At 66.2% G+C, this 18,784-nt stretch overlaps 1 protein-coding gene across 1 annotated transcript in view; it reads right to left on the minus strand.

Annotated features, from left to right (window-relative positions):
• Positions 1-448: 448 nt before the first annotated feature.
• The window catches only part of RBFOX3 (RNA binding fox-1 homolog 3), a gene marked incomplete at its 3' end in the record, with an annotated part of 75,598 nt that continues 57,262 nt past the window's right edge, over positions 449-18,784 (minus strand). The window contains exons 3-12 of the mRNA XM_080826552.1: positions 12,683-12,820; positions 10,656-10,709; positions 9,713-9,805; positions 8,224-8,284; positions 5,115-5,168; positions 4,766-4,898; positions 4,129-4,168; positions 3,361-3,422; positions 2,108-2,186; positions 449-493 (exon numbers count right to left, since the gene is read on the minus strand). Coding sequence (XP_080682678.1) covers positions 449-493; positions 2,108-2,186; positions 3,361-3,422; positions 4,129-4,168; positions 4,766-4,898; positions 5,115-5,168; positions 8,224-8,284; positions 9,713-9,805; positions 10,656-10,709; positions 12,683-12,820 — 759 coding nt within the window. The remainder of the gene's footprint in view (positions 494-2,107; positions 2,187-3,360; positions 3,423-4,128; positions 4,169-4,765; positions 4,899-5,114; positions 5,169-8,223; positions 8,285-9,712; positions 9,806-10,655; positions 10,710-12,682; positions 12,821-18,784) is intronic.

An 18,784-nucleotide genomic window follows, 5' to 3' on the forward strand; every position in this document is an offset into this window, starting at 1 on the left:
TGGGGGGGCTCCTCACTCCCCGGACCCCAGGGGTGGGGCAGTGGCTGTGGGTGTCTTCTGTGGCTCCACAGCCCCAGGGCATGGGAAGTGGGGGTCGCCCTGGTGGGCTCTACCGCTAGTTCTCCGGGAGGGGTCTCGTGCCCAGACCAGCCCCTCCCGCTGTGCGCATACTGTACCTGAAACGGCTGGGGGGGGACAGCATCAACAAAGTCAAAATAGGAAGCAAGGTTTCAGACATACAGGGGCAACCAGGGTCAAAGACACACACGCCATCGTGAGGGGCAGGGAGACCCGCTGGCTGGAGGTGGACCCTACGGGCTTTGGCGTCGCGGGCCGCTGACTGGGGGGGGCGCACTGTCCTCCCGGTGGCTGTGCCTGGTTTTGGACTGCTGGGTTTGGTGTGTGCTGAGCAGTCAGCGTGAGTGCTGCTAGGGGCTGGGCCCTCTTGCTAGTAGGGGGTGAAGCGGCTGTACCCTCCTCGGCACAGGCTGGCCTGCAACATCAAAGACGACAAACAGCCAGTCAGCACCGCCTCGGGGTGGGAGGGCCAAAAAGAAATCACGAAATCCCACTGTTCGACCCCTTGTGAAGGTTTGCCTTGGCGGGGAGCGAGCGCTGGTCCTCGTGGCATCGGGGGGCCCTGGGCCTAGTCCTTCCGTGCTGGGGGTGATGAGGGCCAGGGGGCTGCCGGGGTCCTGGGCCACAGCGCTCCTGGACGATGAGGCTGGAGATGCCTCTTAGGCCCGGCCCTTTCCCGGCCCCCTTCTCCTTAGTGGGGGCGGGGGAGGTCTCATCACCCCCGGGGGCTGCCTGTCTGGGGTGCGACAGGACTCAGGACAGCGGAGGGAACCTCCTGCCAGGGCTCCCCAGGCCTTGGTTCTGCCAGGAGGGGCTCTGCCTGCTCGCCTGGCCCCTCGGAGCTTTAGGGGGTCCCTGGAGTCCCTGCTCTTCCCCCAGGTCCTTGCCTGGGCCCTGCGTCCCGCTGAGGAGGACAGTCTCTGGCGCTCCTGCCCCCGTGTCCCTTGGCTGCCCCGGACCGCGGAGATGTCCAGAGGAACCTCCTCCCCGGTTTCAACAGAAAAAGGAAGAAGATGCCAAATGCCGCAGAAAAAACTTGGGAAAAACCAGAAACTCTTACAAATAAAAACGGGAACTTAAGGGGGCCCCTCTGTGAACGAATGAAAGCTTCTAGCCAGCGGCTGCACAGAGGCCGCGCTGACCCTGGAGCCAAGGGGCCCTCAAACTGCACGTCTGGGGCCCCCATCTGGGAGGGGGCGGCCGCAGTCGCCGCGGGCTGCTGGGGATGCCAGGAACTTGTTAAAAATCAAAAAAGAGGAAAAATTGGGAGGGGGTAATCAAAACCAAGGGAGAAGGAACAGGGAGTCCTTGTTGGCTCTGGACCTCCCTCTCCCCCGCCCCGGAGAAATGTGTTCATCTTTGATGCTGGACGCCAAGCTAGCTAAAAAGCGACATTAACAGCCCCTGGGGCTGGGGGTGGGCACAGGAGACAGGTGTCCCCTGGAAGCAGGTCTCAGGGTCCAGAGTGAGCTGGGCTGCATGTGTCCACAGCTGGTCACACAGATACAGACACACACACACACACACACACACACACATACACACTCACTGGCCCACCAGGAGTGCGCACAGGCTCAGCCGGCCACAGTGCCACGGAGGGGCCTGTGGGGGAAGCCGTGGGCAGCCCTCGTCCCTCTCCTTGAAGTGAGGAAAAGGTCAGTGCCGGGGCGGGGGGGAGGTGACAGGACACACAGGGGCCGCGGCGAACACACCCCCACGAGAGGCGTGGAGACCCTCCTGGCCTCTGGAGCCTTGGAAAACGGGGAAAAGCAGGCGTCCCAGGTGCTCCCCAGAGGGTCAGATGTCCTTACTGGGCAGCTGCCCATCTGGACAGAACTGCCGCCCCCAAAGTCCCTGAGGGCACCAAGGGGCACATTCTCCCCCAAACTCCCATCTAGGCCTCGGTCCTCCCGGGCACTGGTCAGAGGGCTGGGTCACTCTCAGGGCCTGCCCACCCCATCCTGGCCGCGGCGCCTGGCCTTCCTTGCCACAGCCGGTGCCCAGGGCAGGGCCGTCCCCGCCTCCTTACCATGGTTCCGATGCTGTAGGTCGCCGCAGGGCCGATGGTGTGGTGGTAAGGGTCAGCGGCTGCGTAGACCCTGCCGTAACTGGGGAGACAAGCACAAGGAGGGAGGCGGGTGAGGGGCGGCGACTGGGGCCCGCGAGGTCGCCCCCTGCCTCCCAGACATCTCGGGAGTGTCCTCCAGTGCGTCCCACCTGCCAGCCAGCCCTGCCCCCGCCCCTGCACGACCTCCTCGCCAGCCTTTCTGCCCGTTTAGAACGAAGCGTCCAGAACACGACTGGCCACCCTCTCACGTCTCCCAGTGTCCACTGACCCTGACAAGAGGCCGCACAGAAGGCAAAAGGGGCCTTCCCAGAGCTGCGGTCGAGGAAAGCTCGACCCCCCAAATAAGGGCAGGGTGCTGCGGAAAGGCTCAGAGCAGGACCAGGGGACGTGGGGGCAGGCAGGGAGATCACCACGAAGGAAGTGTCCTGTGGCCCCCTGATGACCTTCCTCTCACTCTGTTCAGTGCGTGTGTGAAATGCCAGCTTCTTGTGGGGCAGGCTGGGCCCGCTGTGCACCCCATAAACCCCCATGTGAGATGATGTGGGTCCACGGGTGTCCCTGGGCGGGAGGGACAGGTGGCCGTCAGGCCAGAGCCCTGCACGTGCCCGGTGGGGGGACTCTGTGCCCATGTGCCAGGCCAGGCCACCCCTGGGACAGCCCCTGCGTCCTGCCCTCCTGACCCAGAGCTACCCCCACCCCCTGGCCTCTGCGTGTGTGCTCGCAGCTGGCCAGGACGCTGGCGGCTCTCAAATGGCCACACCGTCCCCCTGGTGTCACTAGACCGTACCACCCCTCCCCGCAAGGAGGGCACGCTCACAGCCTCTCCTCAGCATGAAGGGGCCCCCGACCTGGCAGCCCTGAGTGGGGTAAGAGGGGCGTCTGGGGGCAGAAGTGGGGCCTCCTAACTCCCCTGCTTACGGGAGGTAGGGGGGCGCCTCCAGCACTTGGGGAGGGGGTCAGGCCTCCAGGGCTGGAGTCAGAGGAGAACTGAACTGGGGGGTGGGGTTCATGGCCTCCCCCAGCCATGCCAGTAGGAAGTGACTGAAGAAATGAGGGGCTCGGTGGCTCAGGGGTCTCAGACATGCTCCCCTCCGTCCAGACCCTGTGCCCCCAGGCCCGGGCTGTGGGGAAGTCTTCCTGCCCATCTGAGCCCACCCGTCCAGGGCCCCAGGGTCCTCTGGCCCTCTTCACCCCGATCGCTGTCCCAGCCATACCTGTCACTGTAGGCTGCTGCGGCTGCTGCAGGCTGAGCATATCTGTAGGCTGCATAGCCCCCCTGCAGGGGAAGGGGGAGGGAGAGACAGCACAGGGACTTAGTGGTGCGGACACGGTCTTCCAACCTTTGCCGTGGCCCTGAGAGCCCCGGCTGGCGCAGGCCTGCGCGCACCTAGCTTCTGGTCTACCTGAGGTCTAAAGACCGCAGACAGTGGCCTGGTTCGAGGGGAGGGAGCGGGCACAGGTTCAACACACACCGGTGGGCCCCCATGATATGTCTGCCTGTGTTCGTGGTTTTGACTCATGACCACTGCCCATAGACCTGCCACCAGCCCAGTGAGCCCCTGAATTTGATGCCGGGGGCGCCGAGAACCCACGGATGACGCCGGGTGCCATCATGGATACTGGGAAGGGTCAAGGGCAAACTCAGATCACGTCTTGACCCTGGCACAAAGGGACTGTTGAATTATGGGCAACTGCTCAGGATGACATGGGTGCCCACGGGGGCTCACTCAGTGACCCCAGTGTGGTTAGGGAAACAGGAGAGCCACCCCGTCCCCATCACCCAGTGTCCTGTGGACTGGAGAAGGTGTGGGCACAGACAGACCAGGCTCAGCTATGCCGAGGTCCCCAGGGACCCCGTGTCCTGGGCACTCTGTCCAAGGATAGGGAGGGATGGGTGGGGGAGGGGAAGACCCTGGAAATCAGCTGTAGGCCTGGACCGCTGTCCCCCCACCCCGCCCCCAGCCCCCCGGGGCCGCACTCACATAAATCTCAGCACCGTAAAAGCCGTCCTGATACACGACCCTGGAAGCAAACGGACAAGAGAGTGGTGGGAACGCTGGAGAGGTGGGGTAGGCCGGCTCCGGTGTCTGCGGAGGGAGGGGGCAGGGTGCCAGCCCTGCCCATGGGACTGGCATTTTAACAAGCGTTTGCTCCAGTGCCCTGTTTTGGTATAACAATAGAGTAACACCCTTGCTGGTCAGCTCCGTTCTCCCACAAAGCCATGGGCCCCTCAGCCCATGTTGCTTACCCTCCCCCCACCCCAGCCCAGGCAGCTGCTCCCCCCATCCAGGCAGAGGGCACTGGGCCCAGGGGAAGGGACCAGAGAGGGCTTAGAGCAGGCCCTCGCTGAGCTCAAGGGCCAACCACGATCCCATCCAATCATCCAGCAAGGTGCTGGGGCTCTAAACGTCCCCCAAATGCCAGTGACCCTTGGTTCCCATGGCAGGATGAGGTTGGGGTACGATATGGGGGTGACTGCAGTGTGACGGTCTGGGGGTTCCCGCAGCGCCCGCGGTTCCGGAAAGGCTGCCTCGCCCCTCTGGCTGCCCAAGGCCTCCCTCCCCGCACCCCACGGGCCGTTCTCCATGCCCCCCTCCCCGTGCCTCCCCAGGTACTCACGCTCCGTAAGTTGGGATGGGGGGCGGGGGCGGCGCAGCCCGAAAGGTATTATACACGGCCCGGCCCCGACCCCGTAGGTGCGCGCCCCTGTAGGCAACGGCTGTGCCCGTGGTGGGGTAGGGAAACCCCGTCACTGCAGGAAAGGGGGCCAGAGAACAGGCGGTGAGAGGGAAGGCCCAGAGAGAGGGAGGACAGGCCAAAGGGTCCGGCCGGGGCGCAGCCACACCTGGCCCCGCCCAACCACACCTGCACGACCACGCCCCGGCCTACGCGCCGGCCACGCCTCCCACCTGGCCACGCCCTCTGGCCACGCCCCCCACCGGCCCGGATCGACGGCTCCAGCCTGTACCTGCATAGAATTCAGGCCCGTAGACGGCGCCTACCACGGGGTTCAGCTTCCAGCCTGGAAGAGAAGCAAAACAGCCCCAGTCACCGCCTCCCCATTCTCTCCCCATCTCACACCATCCCGGGGCCTCCCACGTAGGGCGGGGCCTCTGCAGACTGCTGGCTGGACCCCTCCTCCTGCAGGCAGGGCGAGCAGAGGGCACCCCGGCCCCTCTCGGGATGCTGCAGCCTCACCGGGTCTGACCTTCTGCTCCCTAAATGCCAGGGACCAAGTCACTCCTGACCCTTCTGTCTTTGTGATCCACCCCCCCCCCCCCAAGCCTGCCCGGGGCCCCAGCCCTGCAGCTCGGAGTCTGCAGTCTCTGCCGGCATCAGGAAGGGACATCTGCAGGCAGCCGGGATGAGGGCTCTGGCGGCGCCCCTGCTTCAGCACAAGACAGAGCCCAGGCATCCGAGCGCTGTCCCCTTAGGAGGCCTGGCTGCTCTCGGGGCAGGGTCCTCGCAGCCGTGAGGGGCGGGGCTTCTGCCGCAGCCTCCTCCCACCTCCTGCCCCACGGCTTCTGTCCTGGGGTGGAGCTCCTTCCCCACTGCTGTCCTGCCCTGGCCGTCCCTAGAGCAGCCAGTGGAAAGGCTTCCTGGGGAGGAAAGGGCCTTAGGATTCGAGGTAATGGTAAAGACAACTGGCATTTCCTGAGCACCTCACCCTGGGCCGCTCTGGTCTAAACCCAGCCAAGGAGGTGGGCGTCACGCCCTCCCATTTTACGGATGAGCAAGCGGAGGCTCGGGGAGGTGCAGCAGCCTCGCGGCCCAGAGCTGGCAAGTGGCAGAGCCAGACCCAAACCATACCCACACTCCGGCCATTTCCCGGCCCCCGGCTGTCGTCTCTGCCTGCCGCTTCGCCCCGTCTGCAGGTGGGTGGGCTCAGGCCGCTGGCTTGGGGCCCTGGGCTTCTGGGCCAGTCTTCCTCTCCCACCAGGGACCAGGTGCAGGAGTGCAGCCTGCTTCCATCTGAGGTCCCCAGGGGTGGACGCTGGCTGGCTTTGAGGGTGCTCTGGCCCCAGGCTAGCTCAGATAGCACGGGCTGGGGATGTATACTTGACCGAGCCCAGCCCCCTGGCCCTACCAGTATATCTGGTCTTATGTTTGCAAGAGGCCCTGAAGGCTCAGCTCCATTTCCCTCCTGACTTTGTGAGGAGGGACAGAAGGGACCGAGCCCACTGGCCAGCTAGCGAGACACCTCCGGGGAGTGTGGCAAAGGACGAGACCAGGCCATTGGTGTCAGACTCTACCTGTGAGCCTCATACCCAGATTCTAACATCCCTGTTAGGCGTATGGCTGGAAGGCATTCAGGACGGAGTGTCTGCGACCATGTTCCTCCTGGGGCGCCCGTTCTCCACTTTCCACGACACTGTGGGCCACCTTCCCTCCCTGGTCACCATCACCTGACCAGCGTGCATGTCTGTGTCTGAACGTTACTGCTGAGAATCTGGAATCTTCTCTAAATCCCCGATCAGCAGGGAAAAAAAGGTTTCATCTCCAGTCCCACCAACTGAGTCTTCTTAGTAAAAACCCATGACGGAGCAGGGTCCTGGAGCAATGGCCCGAGCCCGCCTCCTCCGGGCTCCAACCCAGTGGTTGTTCTGGGCCCATTCTCGAAGGTGGAACTTCTCTTGAGATGGTCCCGGCATGTCCACCCGCTAATTCTCGAATCCGGGGCCTCTTTGTCTGTCACTGGTCCCTGGTGCCTCTGTCACTGCTGCCAGTTCTGCTCCCCTTCCCCCGCAACTGACGAATTTCTGAGTGTTCTGGAGTGTTCAAGCCACACTCCCGGGCCACCAGAGCCCACACGCTGCGCTTCACCGTCAGCCCACAGAGAACTTGGGCCCGGTCCACTGTGGCCTCCGTCCCTGCTCAGGCCGGTGAGGACGCTTCCGTGCGACCGTCACCGGGAGCACTTGGCCGTTCTTGCTGTGTGAGCCGCGCTGCTCCCGTGCCCATCCTGCGCCAGGAACGCGGTCGCTCAGGGCTGGACTCCGTTCTGAATTCCATGCTGCCTGACGTCCTCAGGCTCGCCCATAGAGCCGGGGGTGGGGGGTGGGGGGTGGCTCTCGGGTGAAGCTGGCGTCCGGCTCCCAGTGATCGTCCTGACCTTCTGAACGCGTCTGTCTACCGCTCTGCCTTCCTGAGCCGGCACACAACAGGAGCTCGGGACACTGGCTAAGCCAGGCACCCCCAGAGTTTTAGGAAAATGTGAGCTTTCATAGTCCTCGGGAAAGCAGGATGGGAGCCAAAAAAATCTAGTCTAAATGTGGACCCTGTCGTGCTCCAGGGAGGCCCTGCTGGTGGGTCACGTGGCGGATCCCCCCCTAGTGTCCTGCCCCTTGCTGGCCTGTCACCTGAGTCACACAGGGACAGGAGGGCGGGGGGCTGAGAAGCCGAGCCCCCGGCCCGCAGGGAGGCTCATCCTGACTGAGCAGGGCCGCCGTTGCCCCACTCGAGGACAAACTCAGGCCCCAGAGCATTGCCGGCTGCACCCCAACCTGCAAGCCCGTCCGCATTGCTGGTCGGAGCCAAGACGCATAGGGACCGAGGGCCACCCCTCCACTCAGCCTCCACGGTTCTGTCTTCAAGGAGGTTGGGGTGCCTTGGTTCAGGCCCTGGGTGTGCCGGGCAGACTGCTCAGCTGAAGTGCATCACGGACCACGAGGCTCCCGTGGGGGCCTCAACCTTCCAGGGTCTGCAGGGCAGGGCTGGGGAACTGTCCTAATCTTCACTTTCACTGAGTATCCAGGACCTCTAGCCCAGGCACCCCTCACTGCTTAGAAACTAAGTAATGATCCAGGAAGCGGCCACCACACCCACGGTGCCCGAAGCCTGTCCACGTGGGTGCGCTGTGGGCTTGGGAAGGCCCAGATGTCCCGCCAAGGGACAGCAGGGGGTGGATTGGAGCAGGGCTGGGGCCGCCCACCCCACCCCCTGCTGACGCGGCAGAGCTGGGACACGAGGGGACACTCAGCATCCAGGGAGGGGGGCCTCTAGTGGCCGAGGCCCCTGCAGGGCCTGTGTCCGGGCCCACGGCCCCTGCGGCCTCCCCGAGGTCCTGGGCCCCTTACCGTTCGTGTAGGGGTTCGCGGTCTTCTTGTTGGTCATGACGCGGGCTGTGGCGTTATTGACCTGCCCAGAGAGAAGGGGAGGAGGTGAGGATGAGGGGAGGGTTAGCCTTCTCGTAGGCCTCTGGCTGCCCCGGTCCTGTCCCGCACTGCTTCCGCACGGCCGCATGGAGGGGGCTGGGAGCTGGGAGGAAGGCCCGGGACAGTCTCTGCTGTCCGCCTGGCCCCCAGCCCTGGCCGGCCCTCCTCCCGGGCCTCCCCGCTCCACTGGGCTGCCCCCCGCTCCAGGGAGCCTTGGCCACCACTGCTCCCAGCCCTCAGCTCAGGCACCGTGTCCGGCCCACTGGATCTTGTCCTTCACGTCCTGCTCCCACAAACCAGGCCCAGTCTCTCTCTGACAACCCCAGGCCACTGGAGAAGCTGCCTGGTGGACTCTCGACAAAGTGCTCTCAGCCTGACCGACCGGCCCCAAGACATTCTGTGCCCTTGTTGGCTGCTGAGGCCTTCCAAGTCCTGGGCACCCCTCTCGTGGGGGTAGCGTGCCATTCCTGAGGCCGGCAGAGCCCGCTGATGGGACCCCTTGGGGGCAAGGCCAATGGGAGAGGAGGGGGGTGGGTGCCAAGGGGGCGTGTCCTATCCCCAGACTAAGACCCTCCCCCTAGAGACGCAGACTGGGGTGTAGAAAGGGGAGGGGGAAGCCCTCTGTGGGAGGAAGTAGAGAAGGGGGCAGGTGGTAGGAACCGAGAAAGGAGTCTGGGCCATTCTGTGTCCCCCACGTCCAGTGTGAGCCCCTGGGCCTCAGGCTGCGTCCCCAGGTGCCCGCCGGCCATGGCCACTGGCTGAGGTCGTGCCTGTGGTACCCCCTCTGCTTCCAGAAACCCTCCCCTCAGGCCTCACTTCTCTTCCCGTGGACTCTGCACTTGCTGTGGACCCTCTCCTCTCTGGCCACCTCTTGCTGCCCTGCCTGCCTGGGAGCCCAGCTGCCAGACACCCAGAGCCATCGCCCTGGGGCGGGGGGCACAGGCAGCCCACCAGGAAAGGGGCAAGGGGGGTTGAGCGGCGGTCCCTGGCCTCCTCTCTCTGCCGCTTCTCTGGGCTAGGTCCCCTCCTGGCAGCTGGGGAAGGCGAAGATGGGGGTGGGGGGGCCCTGCGGCTCCCTGCTGGGAAGGGTTGGTACACTAACAGCACCCCCAAGCGGGGGACAGACAGAGCTGGCTCAGTCCTTGGAGCGGCCAAGCCTCAAACATGATTTCTGGGGCTCCTCCCAGGGTCTGGCTGGTGCCCATAGTTTGGGGGCCTCCTCCAGAAAGCAGAAATGGGGGCCCTTCGGTGGGCCCACGAGGGGTGCCAGGACAGGGGCCGGGCCCTGCCTCCCTGCTCTGGGGACCCTGGCCTGGCTCTCCGCAGGGCGGCTGCGGGGCGGGGGAGGGGCACCTGGGCGACAGCGGCGGTTCTCAAGGGCACGCCCTGCGCAGCGCACTTATCTGAGCACCTCAATTTTCCGTCCCTCTACGATCGTCCCATTCAGCTTCTCCCGGGCTCGGTCAGCGTCTGAGCTAGTTTCAAAAGTTACAAACCCAAAACCCTGTGAGCGGAGAAGGACAGGCACGGAGAGAAAGGATGAGAGGAAGGAAGACATAGGAGGAGTGGGGTGGGGGGCAGGGCAGTGGGGGGTGGAGAGAAGGGGGGGAGGGAGGGGGAGAGAGAGAGAGAGAGAGAGAGGGACTGAGTCAGGTGAGTTGAAGGAGAGGTCGGCAGCCCAGAGACCTGCCCTGGTGCTACCGGCAGGATGCCCAGGAAGGGTAGGGCCCCAGGCGGGGGCAGCTGTGGGCCTGACCCGAGCCCGGCCTGCACCGACGGCCTGGCACCTCCCAGAGGACAGGCCAAAGCTCCGAGAGAGATGCTAACCCGGCCAGAGACCGGGACGGTCACCCTGATGCCCCCTGGGGGGCAAGGTGGGGCAGGGGGCGGGGTGGTCAGGACCTCCGGGGGGCAGCCCCACCCCCCTTCCCCCCAGGAGCCTGCATGGGGGGGTCTTCCCTCGCCTGTGCAAGGAGCGGGATCTGTCCGTGCCAGGCCTCCTCCCGCTGCCCACCCTGCAGCCGCGCCCCCAAGCCTCCAGCTCTGGGCAGGCCAGCGGCCCCCCAGGAGGAGCGGCTGGGCAGGTGGGGCCCCGGACCAAGGGGCCCAGGGCTCCGGGCGCAGACAGAGAGGTCCCGGCAGCTCGGAGAGAAAGAAACATCGCAGCTGCGGCGACAACACAGACAGCGGGGGCGGGGCGGGGAGGGGCGGAGGAGCGGGGAGTACAAGCACCCGTGTAGCTCAGGGGTCCTCGGGCGCGAAGCTCTCCAGGAAGGAAACGCACATTTCACACGTTAGCCTGGCGGGACCTACAGCCGGCGCGGTAATGGTGGCGGCCTCTGGGCGGCACCCACCTTGGAGCCCCGCTCGTTAAAAATGATCTCCACGTCTAAAATTTTTCCGAATTGCTGCAGAGACAGAGAGGGGGGCGGGGAGACAGGGGAGGGGGGTTAAGAGTGCCGCCCCCGCAGCGCGCCTGCTTCCCGGGAGACCCTCACCTGCTGCCCGGGTCTGGCCCCTGCCCTGCTCCACCAGCCCCCTGCAGGGACGGGGCCGGGCTCCGAGTGTAGCAGGGTCTGGGGACCGGAGATCCCTCCCCATGTTCTCCTCGCGAGAGAACGTCCCCTGCCTGAGGGCCAGGTGGGGGCTGAGGACCGGGGAAGGGGGCGGCCTTCCCCAAGTACCTCCCCTCTCCCGGTCTGGACCCTGCCCCGTTCCTGACGGCCACCTCTAATTCACACTAACGGGTAAAGGGCTAAGGACAGGTCCTTCCCAAACGGCTGGGTGCTGGGAGGGGAGCAGGTATCCCTGGGAGACACAAAGTGCTGTGGAGAGACCCCATACCGCCAGAGCCTGTGCTGTCTGGGGCTGGGCCGTGTGGGGTACAGAACTACACCGACCCCAAACCCCTCTACCGATCTAGGACGTGCCAGCCAGGCAGGCGCAGATGCTGTGGTGGGCCCCCTCCTGCCCCATCGCTGGCCCAGGACGCCCAGGAGAAGCTCCGGTTCCCTCACAGTCACGTGAAACTAAATCCCCAAAACCGGGTCCCCAGGGGCCTGTCCTGCGGCCTCCAGTGTGTGTAACTGATGGGCGCCCCGACATCCCATGACGCTGGGAGCCGGGTGTCGAAAGGAACAGTGACATGACACAGAGCAACACAGCAGTGAATCCCAACTCTGACGAAGGCTGGAACAGGGAGGATGGCGCCTGTCCCAGTGTGGGGACGGGCTGAGTGGACGACCCAGTGTGGGGACAGGGTGAGCCCCGGTGTGGGGACGGGTGAGCAGACGCCCCGGGTGTGGGGACAAGTGAGTGGATGGCCTGGTGCAGGGACGGGGTGAGCTCTGGTGTGGGGACAGGTGAGCAGACGCCAGTTGGTGCCCATTGTATGGGGACAGGTGATGGGATACGGACTGAGAGTCCCGGTTCAGGTGAGCTCTGTAAGGCAGCTGCCTTCAGCGGGCCCCAGGCTCCCAGAGGCCGGCAGCAGCCTGGTCCAGGCCAAGACGAGCCAAATCCTGATGATTCCCAATTTCATCGGCCCCTCACTGTCTTGAAGCCCCATGTGCCGCGGGGCCCGGCCTCCAAGAAGGGGGGTGGCTCTTTGGGGCGAGATGTGGGTGCTGGGTCCATCCCGGGGCTACCCTCAGGGCCCCTCCCCTTTGACGAATCCCATCTGGGAAGTGGGTGGCGTGAAGGCAGGCCTGGGGCTCAGGGACAAGAGCCCACCTAGCATGTGGCAGGGGTGAGGGCGGGCACCGTGCTGGCCACGGGGAAGAGGGTTTGGGGTGAGGGACACGACGCGGGCCAGGCGCACGAGGCTTCCGTGCGGTTCTCAGACGAACGGCCCGGCCGCTGCCCGCCCACCCGTCCGCGGGCACCTAGTGGGCCCGGCACCTGCGTGGTGCTCAGCTCAAGCGGCAGCTCAAGCCACAGCACGGAAGGCCCGCCCTGCGGGTTCTCACAGCCACGCTGGCTTCCCGCGGTCGGAGCACCTGCCCAGAGTCCCGCGGTCACGGGCCCGGAGCGGCACAGTGCTCGGCCCTCAGCACGCGGGAGAGGCAGGGGCTGGGCTGAGGCCAGGAGGCTGAGCTGCCCGTCCAGGTGGCTTTGGAGGGCACAGGGGTCCCTGGAGCCCTGGGCAAGCCCCTGGGACTGCAGAGTCATCACCGACCCGGCACTGGCCTCAGCCCCGCGGGGTCCCTGCGAGGCCCGGAGCACAGGCGGAGCGCGTGGGGTGTGTTCTGGCCGCTGCTGCTCCCTGCGCTTAGGTCCGCCCTCCTCCCGTCCATCCCGCCGGCTTGGGTCAGGGCAGGGCTGGCCCCGGGAGGCAGCGGGGTCCCGGGGCCGGGGGGATGAAGGGACCGCACACACTCACCCCGAACATTTGCCGCAGGTCGGGGTCCCTGAACCGGAAGGGGATGTTGGAGACGTGCAGCCGCTTGGGCTGCTGCTTCTCTGTGGGGTCGGAGGGGTGGAGTGGCTGGCTGTCCGTCTGGGCCGCCTCGTCTGTCTGCTGCGGGCAGAGGACCCGGGCTGTGAGCTGCCCCTCTCAGCGCCCACCCCGCAGGGAGGGGAGCGTCGAGAGGCCGAGTCCCCCAACCCCCTGGGCGTCCCCATCCTGGCGCTGGGGCGGACGGCTTTCCCTGCGCACCGCCTCTCAGCCTCAGAGCTCCCGCCGCCAGGCCTCTGCGCGGGCTGCGCCGGCCGCCAACGCGGGGCAAGGCCTCCGGGGCTGGGGGCGTCTCCACTCCCCTCTCCTGGCTCTGCCCTGTCTGCAGGGCTGTGACCTGAACGGTCCCTCAGCTCCACCGTCAAAGTCAGGGTTTGCCCTTTGCCGGACACAGCCCGAGTGCAGGGAGCACGGGGACCCTCCCGGTTTCCAAAACCTGATGAGAAGGTGCAGAGGCTTCGGGCCCAGGCACGCACATCGGTGTGTCTGTCTGCGGCCACCCCGGGCTGCCTCTCACTCCTCCCCCCTGCTGCTCGGCACCCGCCGGCGTGGCCGCTCTTCCAGGGCACGGGGCAGCCCAAGTTCAGCCCGTTGGTGCCCTTCCCCATCGGGGACCCGAGTGTTAGGGTCGGAAAGACTGGGGGCTCAGGAAACAAAGCTGCCACACGGCAAGGACCCCTTACCCTGTAGCGCCTGTGAGGACGACGAGGCCGGATGGCCTCCTCGGTGGCCTGTAGGGACGGGCCACCCGCTCACTGTCCGGCTGGCTGGCAGCCTGGTTCAGTCCCTGCTGAGCCGCCATGCCACAGGACACGCAGCGGGCGCTCCGTCAACGGCACCCTGAGATGGCCCGCTCAGCTCACCGTGCCCGATGCTAGACCTTCCCGGGGACACAGCAGCACTGCCCGCGGCCAGCCCCGAGGCTCGTTCTGGCTCATGGTACATCAGGGCGTGAGTGTCGGCGAGCGGCCCTCAGCCAGTGACAGACAAGGCAGTTGGACCGGTAGCCCAGCACCCGTACCTGGGGCTCCTCCACTCTGTCCCCGTGTCCCTGGGGTCTAGCAGCCTGAGAACATGCCTCTCCCTGTTCCTCGCTCGCCTGCCCCAGTCCCCACTCCTCTGTCAGGGTTTGCCTGGGCTCACGTCCCTGGCCCTCTGCTTGGACTTGGAGCCTTGTCTGCTTCTGGGACGGCAGGACCTTGGCTGGGGACACGAGGGACACGAGCCTGGCTCCAGCATGGCTACCTTGAGCATCTCTGACACGCCTGGACAGAGCAGGGGGCGGAGCGTCCCCGAGACCCACGCTGGAGTTTGTACGAGGGGACGTGCTGGTGGCCATGGCCTCCCACGGGGCCGGAGAGGCACAGGCAGCTGACCGGCAGACAGATGCTTCCCACGCGTCTCGAGAACTGCTGCTTCGCATAAGTCACTTTTTGGTGGGTTTCCTTGCGGTCCAGCAAAGGAGCGCTGACGGATACAACAGGCCTCCCAGAGTTAGGAGAGGGGAGCAGGGCCAGGCCACTGGGCTCAAGGCCTCCTCCAAGCCGAGGAACCGGAGGCCAAGGGCCTGCCGGTGGCAGGACGTCTGTCTGTGTACTCCTGAGGGGCTGCCCTCATTGGTCGACCTGTTCATCCTCTCTGGAAGGAGGGGGCCACCCCCACTCCGGTGCTCAGCCAGGAGGCCTCTGGTCAGGCTCTGGGGCAGCAGGGGCCAGAGGTGAGGGGCGCGGACGCCATCAGCTCCCGGGCTGCTGGGAAAGGCCGAGCACCTGCTCAGAGCTCCCTCGCGCTCAGGTCCGCGCTCCCACGTCGGAAAGCAGCACGCGGCGCGCGATCCCCAGCGCGGCTGGAAGCCACCGTCCTCTTGTTCACCTGGGGCGCGCGTGACCTGTCCCGGCAGGGTGGCCACCTTCTGAGGGGCGGGCCCGGTCCTGACGAGCGTGTGTGCTCGGTGCCCTCCATCGGGCTGCCGAGTGATGTGCATCCACAGCGGGGCTGGAGGGGAGGCAGCGCCCGGGGCCGGCGGTCCCCAACCAGCCCTAGGAGGCTGTCGGACCTTCCACGGAGGAACTGCTGTCAGCGGCCTTGGGGTGCCTCAGGGAGCCCCCCGAGAGCTACTCCTGCCAAGCCAGGGACCTGCGAACCCCCAACCGCCCCCCCTGCTTCCCTGGTGTCCTCCTCCCTCGGCCCCGTTCATCCCTGCAGAGAGCAGACCGGTGCGAGACCGCCTCCCAGAGGCTCGTCCACACGAGTCCAAGCAGAACCCACCGTGTGTGGCTCTTCCCGTGTCGTGGTCAGGGTGGACAGCACCCTCTGTCACCAGGGCCCCCGCCCAGAGCATTTGACACACCCGGGCCCTCTGTGGCTCCTGGGTACAGGTGACTAAAGGAGGCACCCTGAATTTGGGAATTCGGCCAGAGAGGGGCATGTAATGCTGGCCGCGGCCAGCAGAGGGTAGAAGTCAGCTCGGCCAGCGGCATCCAGAGCAGCAGGGGAACCCTCGGCAAGGGGGGGCCCGGGAAGGCGCTGCCCGGACACGCGTCTGGGGCCCCCCTGGGCCTCCCTTCTGCCCTGGGCCCACTGTGAGTCTCCATGTCCAGACCCACCTCCCTCTGCTCCAGACCCGCCGTAGACGCCTTGGAGGGGAACCACCCGAGGGCAAGAGGGGTGGGGAATGGGGAGTTGGGGGGTCCTGTGGGATGAATCATGAGTGGGGCCAGAGCACAAGCAAGGAAGGAGCCCCCTCGGCCCCCCAGTGCAGATGAACGGGTTTGGTGTTAAATCATACGATGCCTGGAGGAACCCCGGTGTTAGCAGCCTGGCTGGGTGAGAGGGGCAGGGTCCATCCCCCACCCCCATGCGGCCTTTCCCGGGGACCACCCTTGTCCTTCCTCTCTCTCTTTTAAAGCAACCTCTGCCCCCAGTGCTCAAGGCAGGGATAAAGAAAGCAACCGTGACCCCCCCACCCCACTGGCCCCAGTCACCCCTCCCCTCCCCCAGCTGGCCACAGGAGCTTTGCTTCTGTGTCCTCCTCCTTGTCCCCGTCACCCTAGCCATCACATCCCTCATGCTCCCCATTCGAGGCCAGGGGCCGACCCCTCGGGGACCAGGGTCCAGATGTGCCCAGGGCACCCCCACTGTCGGAGGAGCCTACAGCCCCCACACCGGGGCCTCCCCGAGCTCACTCAGCACAGGGAGAGGCCAGGAGAGCCCTGGGCAGGGTCCGGAGGGTCCGGCGGGGGATTGGCAGCAGGACGCCTCATCACTGGATGGAGCCAAGGCTTGGTGATGGGACGTAAGAGGAAACGACTCCTGGAAACGTTTCTCTGCAGCCCCTCACCCCTGCTCCCCCAGAGGCTCCTGGGGACTCATGTAAGGACTGTCCACTGCTCCCCAGACATGGCTCAGCCCTGCTGGGTGGCCGGCGGGTCTGGGAGAGGCCATCTCCACTCGTGGCCTCGAGCCGTCGCTTTATGACGATGCCTTCGTCATAACGGGCACCCCCTCCTCGGGCAGAGCTGTGTGCTCCCTCTGACTCTGGACGACAGACTATCTAAGAGCCCTCCACGGCCACGCGTTGACTGAGGGTGCCATCTGCTTGCCCCTGGCCAGGGTGGTGGTGGTGGCACAGGGTTGGTCTTACCCGTGGAGGCACAGGGTGGGTAGGGGAGGGCTGGGGGGGACACGTCAGCCTCTCCACCTTGCACTCCCCCCCAGCCCACCCTTGTCCCTCTGCTGACAGCTCCAGGAGCTACGTGCAAAGGGGACCGAAGGCCGAAGCTCCTGCTAGCCGGGGAGGGGACAGCCCAGGGGACAGGCCCTGGGAGGCTCACCGCGCAGAGGGCGAGGCGAACAGGGGAGTAGTTTCTGAGTGCAGAAGCCCCTCTGGCTGTCCCAGGATTCGGGGAGGACAGGTGGGTGGGGAGAGCACCTGCAGGGGACCTGTGTGACCTTGAGTGAAGGAGCACTCTGGGAAGGTGGCCCCCAGCCGGTACCCCAGGCCCCGAAGAGTAGCGGGGAGGGCCCTGACCCTCAGCAGCCTCTGTCCTGCACAGCACCCCTGCCGCTTCTGCAGAGACACCGCGATGACCAGCAGAATCCGCATTTGGGAGGGAGCAGATGTGGACAGAGGCCGTAGCCCGCACTGCCTGCTGCCCTGTACTCCCTTGTCCAGACCCCAGGGTGCCCTGTACCCGCCATCTGGAGCCTGGGATGGGTGAGGAGGACCAAGAGGAGGCTTCAGTGAGCGGAGGCGTCTTCATGCAAGGATGGGACGGACGTGGGACGGCTGACACAGCGCGGAGGTGTTGAGCTTTTAGCTGGGAGCACCGGGCAGTGCCTTTGGGAAGAAGGTGGCTACTGGCATCTTCGAGCAGGCTGGGGTGCCCTCGCCCTCTCCGGCTCCTCCCGAGGCGGGACGCCTCTGCTTGTGTAAACATCCCGGCTCCGCACGCGCACGCCGTCCAGCGGGGCCGTCTCTGCCTGGGTGTCTTCACGACCTCTGCGTCCCCAGCAGCCACACCCGTGGGGGACCATCTGGCCTTGGGACATGTCCAGGAACAGTCTCTCCTCTGTATCCCCAGGCGGAAGAGCCCCCAGACCTTGACCCCTTCCAGGACTCGAAGAGACCTGGGCTGGAAAAAGGAAGGTCGAGGCGGCCCCGCAGGCCAGGCTTGGGGTGCTCTCGGGCCCGCGCTTTCCTCGGAGGCGCCTGGCCCCAGAAGTGAGACCCCCACCTCTCAGGGGGGTCGAATCCTTCCCAGGACTCCGGAGCCCCCCCAGGGCCCGTATTCTGATGCAGGCAGGGAGGCCGCGGCTCGCCCTTGTTGACTTTCACGTCCCTGACGGGTGGGCTGCGGTGGCCGCTGCAGGGCAGGGCCGGTGCTCTCCTCCCTGTGCCCCCTGTGCCGGCTCAGTGCGGCGCACGGCAGGGTCCCCACGACCGTCGGCCGAGTGAGGGTGCTCCTGGCGGCCCGGCCGCACGTGGCGCTCCGGTGTCAGGGAGGCCTCCCGGCCCGTTCCCGGGGCGCAAGCATTCGCTCTCGGTCCCCATCCGTGCCCCTGCCGGTCTGACGCCCTGGTCTCCTGCGCTCCATGCAGGCGAATCCCAGGCCTCGCCCTTTGCTCGTGAGGAGGCCGTGTCATGGGAGGTCGGGCGGATACAAACCGTCCACCAGGGCCCAATGGAAGGAGACCGTCCACCAGCCGTGACGCGGTCACGCTGAGCCCCCTCTGGCTCTGCTCTGAGCACACCCACATCACGGGTTTGAGGAAAGAGAAGCAGAGTGGCCCCAAAGGAATAGATGGTTTGGCTCCCAGGTCGATGGCCTGGAACCCTGGGGGGGGGGCATCCACAGGTCTAGACACCCCACATGGGGACGCGGGGAGTGGAGAGGTCCGACGCAGCTGTGGCACTCCCCTCCACTCCACTCCGGGCGGAAGGGCACGGGCTGGGCCCCACACGAGCGTCTCCACCCCGGCGGGCAGCGTGGGTGCTGCGGTCCACACCGGGAGGGTGGGTGGTATCTGGGTCCACATGGCAACCCTGGGGCCAGGCTGGACGGGGGGCGTTGGGGGGTGGGGGGTGGAGGCTGAGGGAGCACGAGGAGGGGCGCCCGTCGGGAGGCTGCCAGGGCCAGGCCGCTCCTGGGCAGCACGGGGTGAGCTGGCCTTCTGCCCGGCCCCGGCCAGCCCGCACAGGAGGGAGCCAGCAGGGACAGCAGGACGATCCCAAAGCCGGGGAGCCGCGGCAGGGGTGGGCACGTGCAGACGGCCACAGGGAGGAGGGCCGGGGTGGGGCCGGCTGTGCTCTGGCGGGACCCCAGGAGGGGCTGCCTTTGTCGGACGCCCCCAGGCCCCCCCAGGCCGCCGCTGGCCACGCTCCTCTGCTGTCAGGGAGCCTCTGAGAAGCGAGCGGCTCAGCCCTTTCTCCTTGGAACCGCATTACAACCACACAAGTGAGGCTCTGTGACTGGACAGTAGCCAAGCAGGTAAATTACAAGTGATTAGAAACGATCGCCGCGCCCG

This window comes from Martes martes (assembly GCF_963455335.1).
Source record: "Martes martes genome assembly, chromosome: 16".
Classification (NCBI taxonomy): Eukaryota; Metazoa; Chordata; class Mammalia; order Carnivora; family Mustelidae; genus Martes; species Martes martes.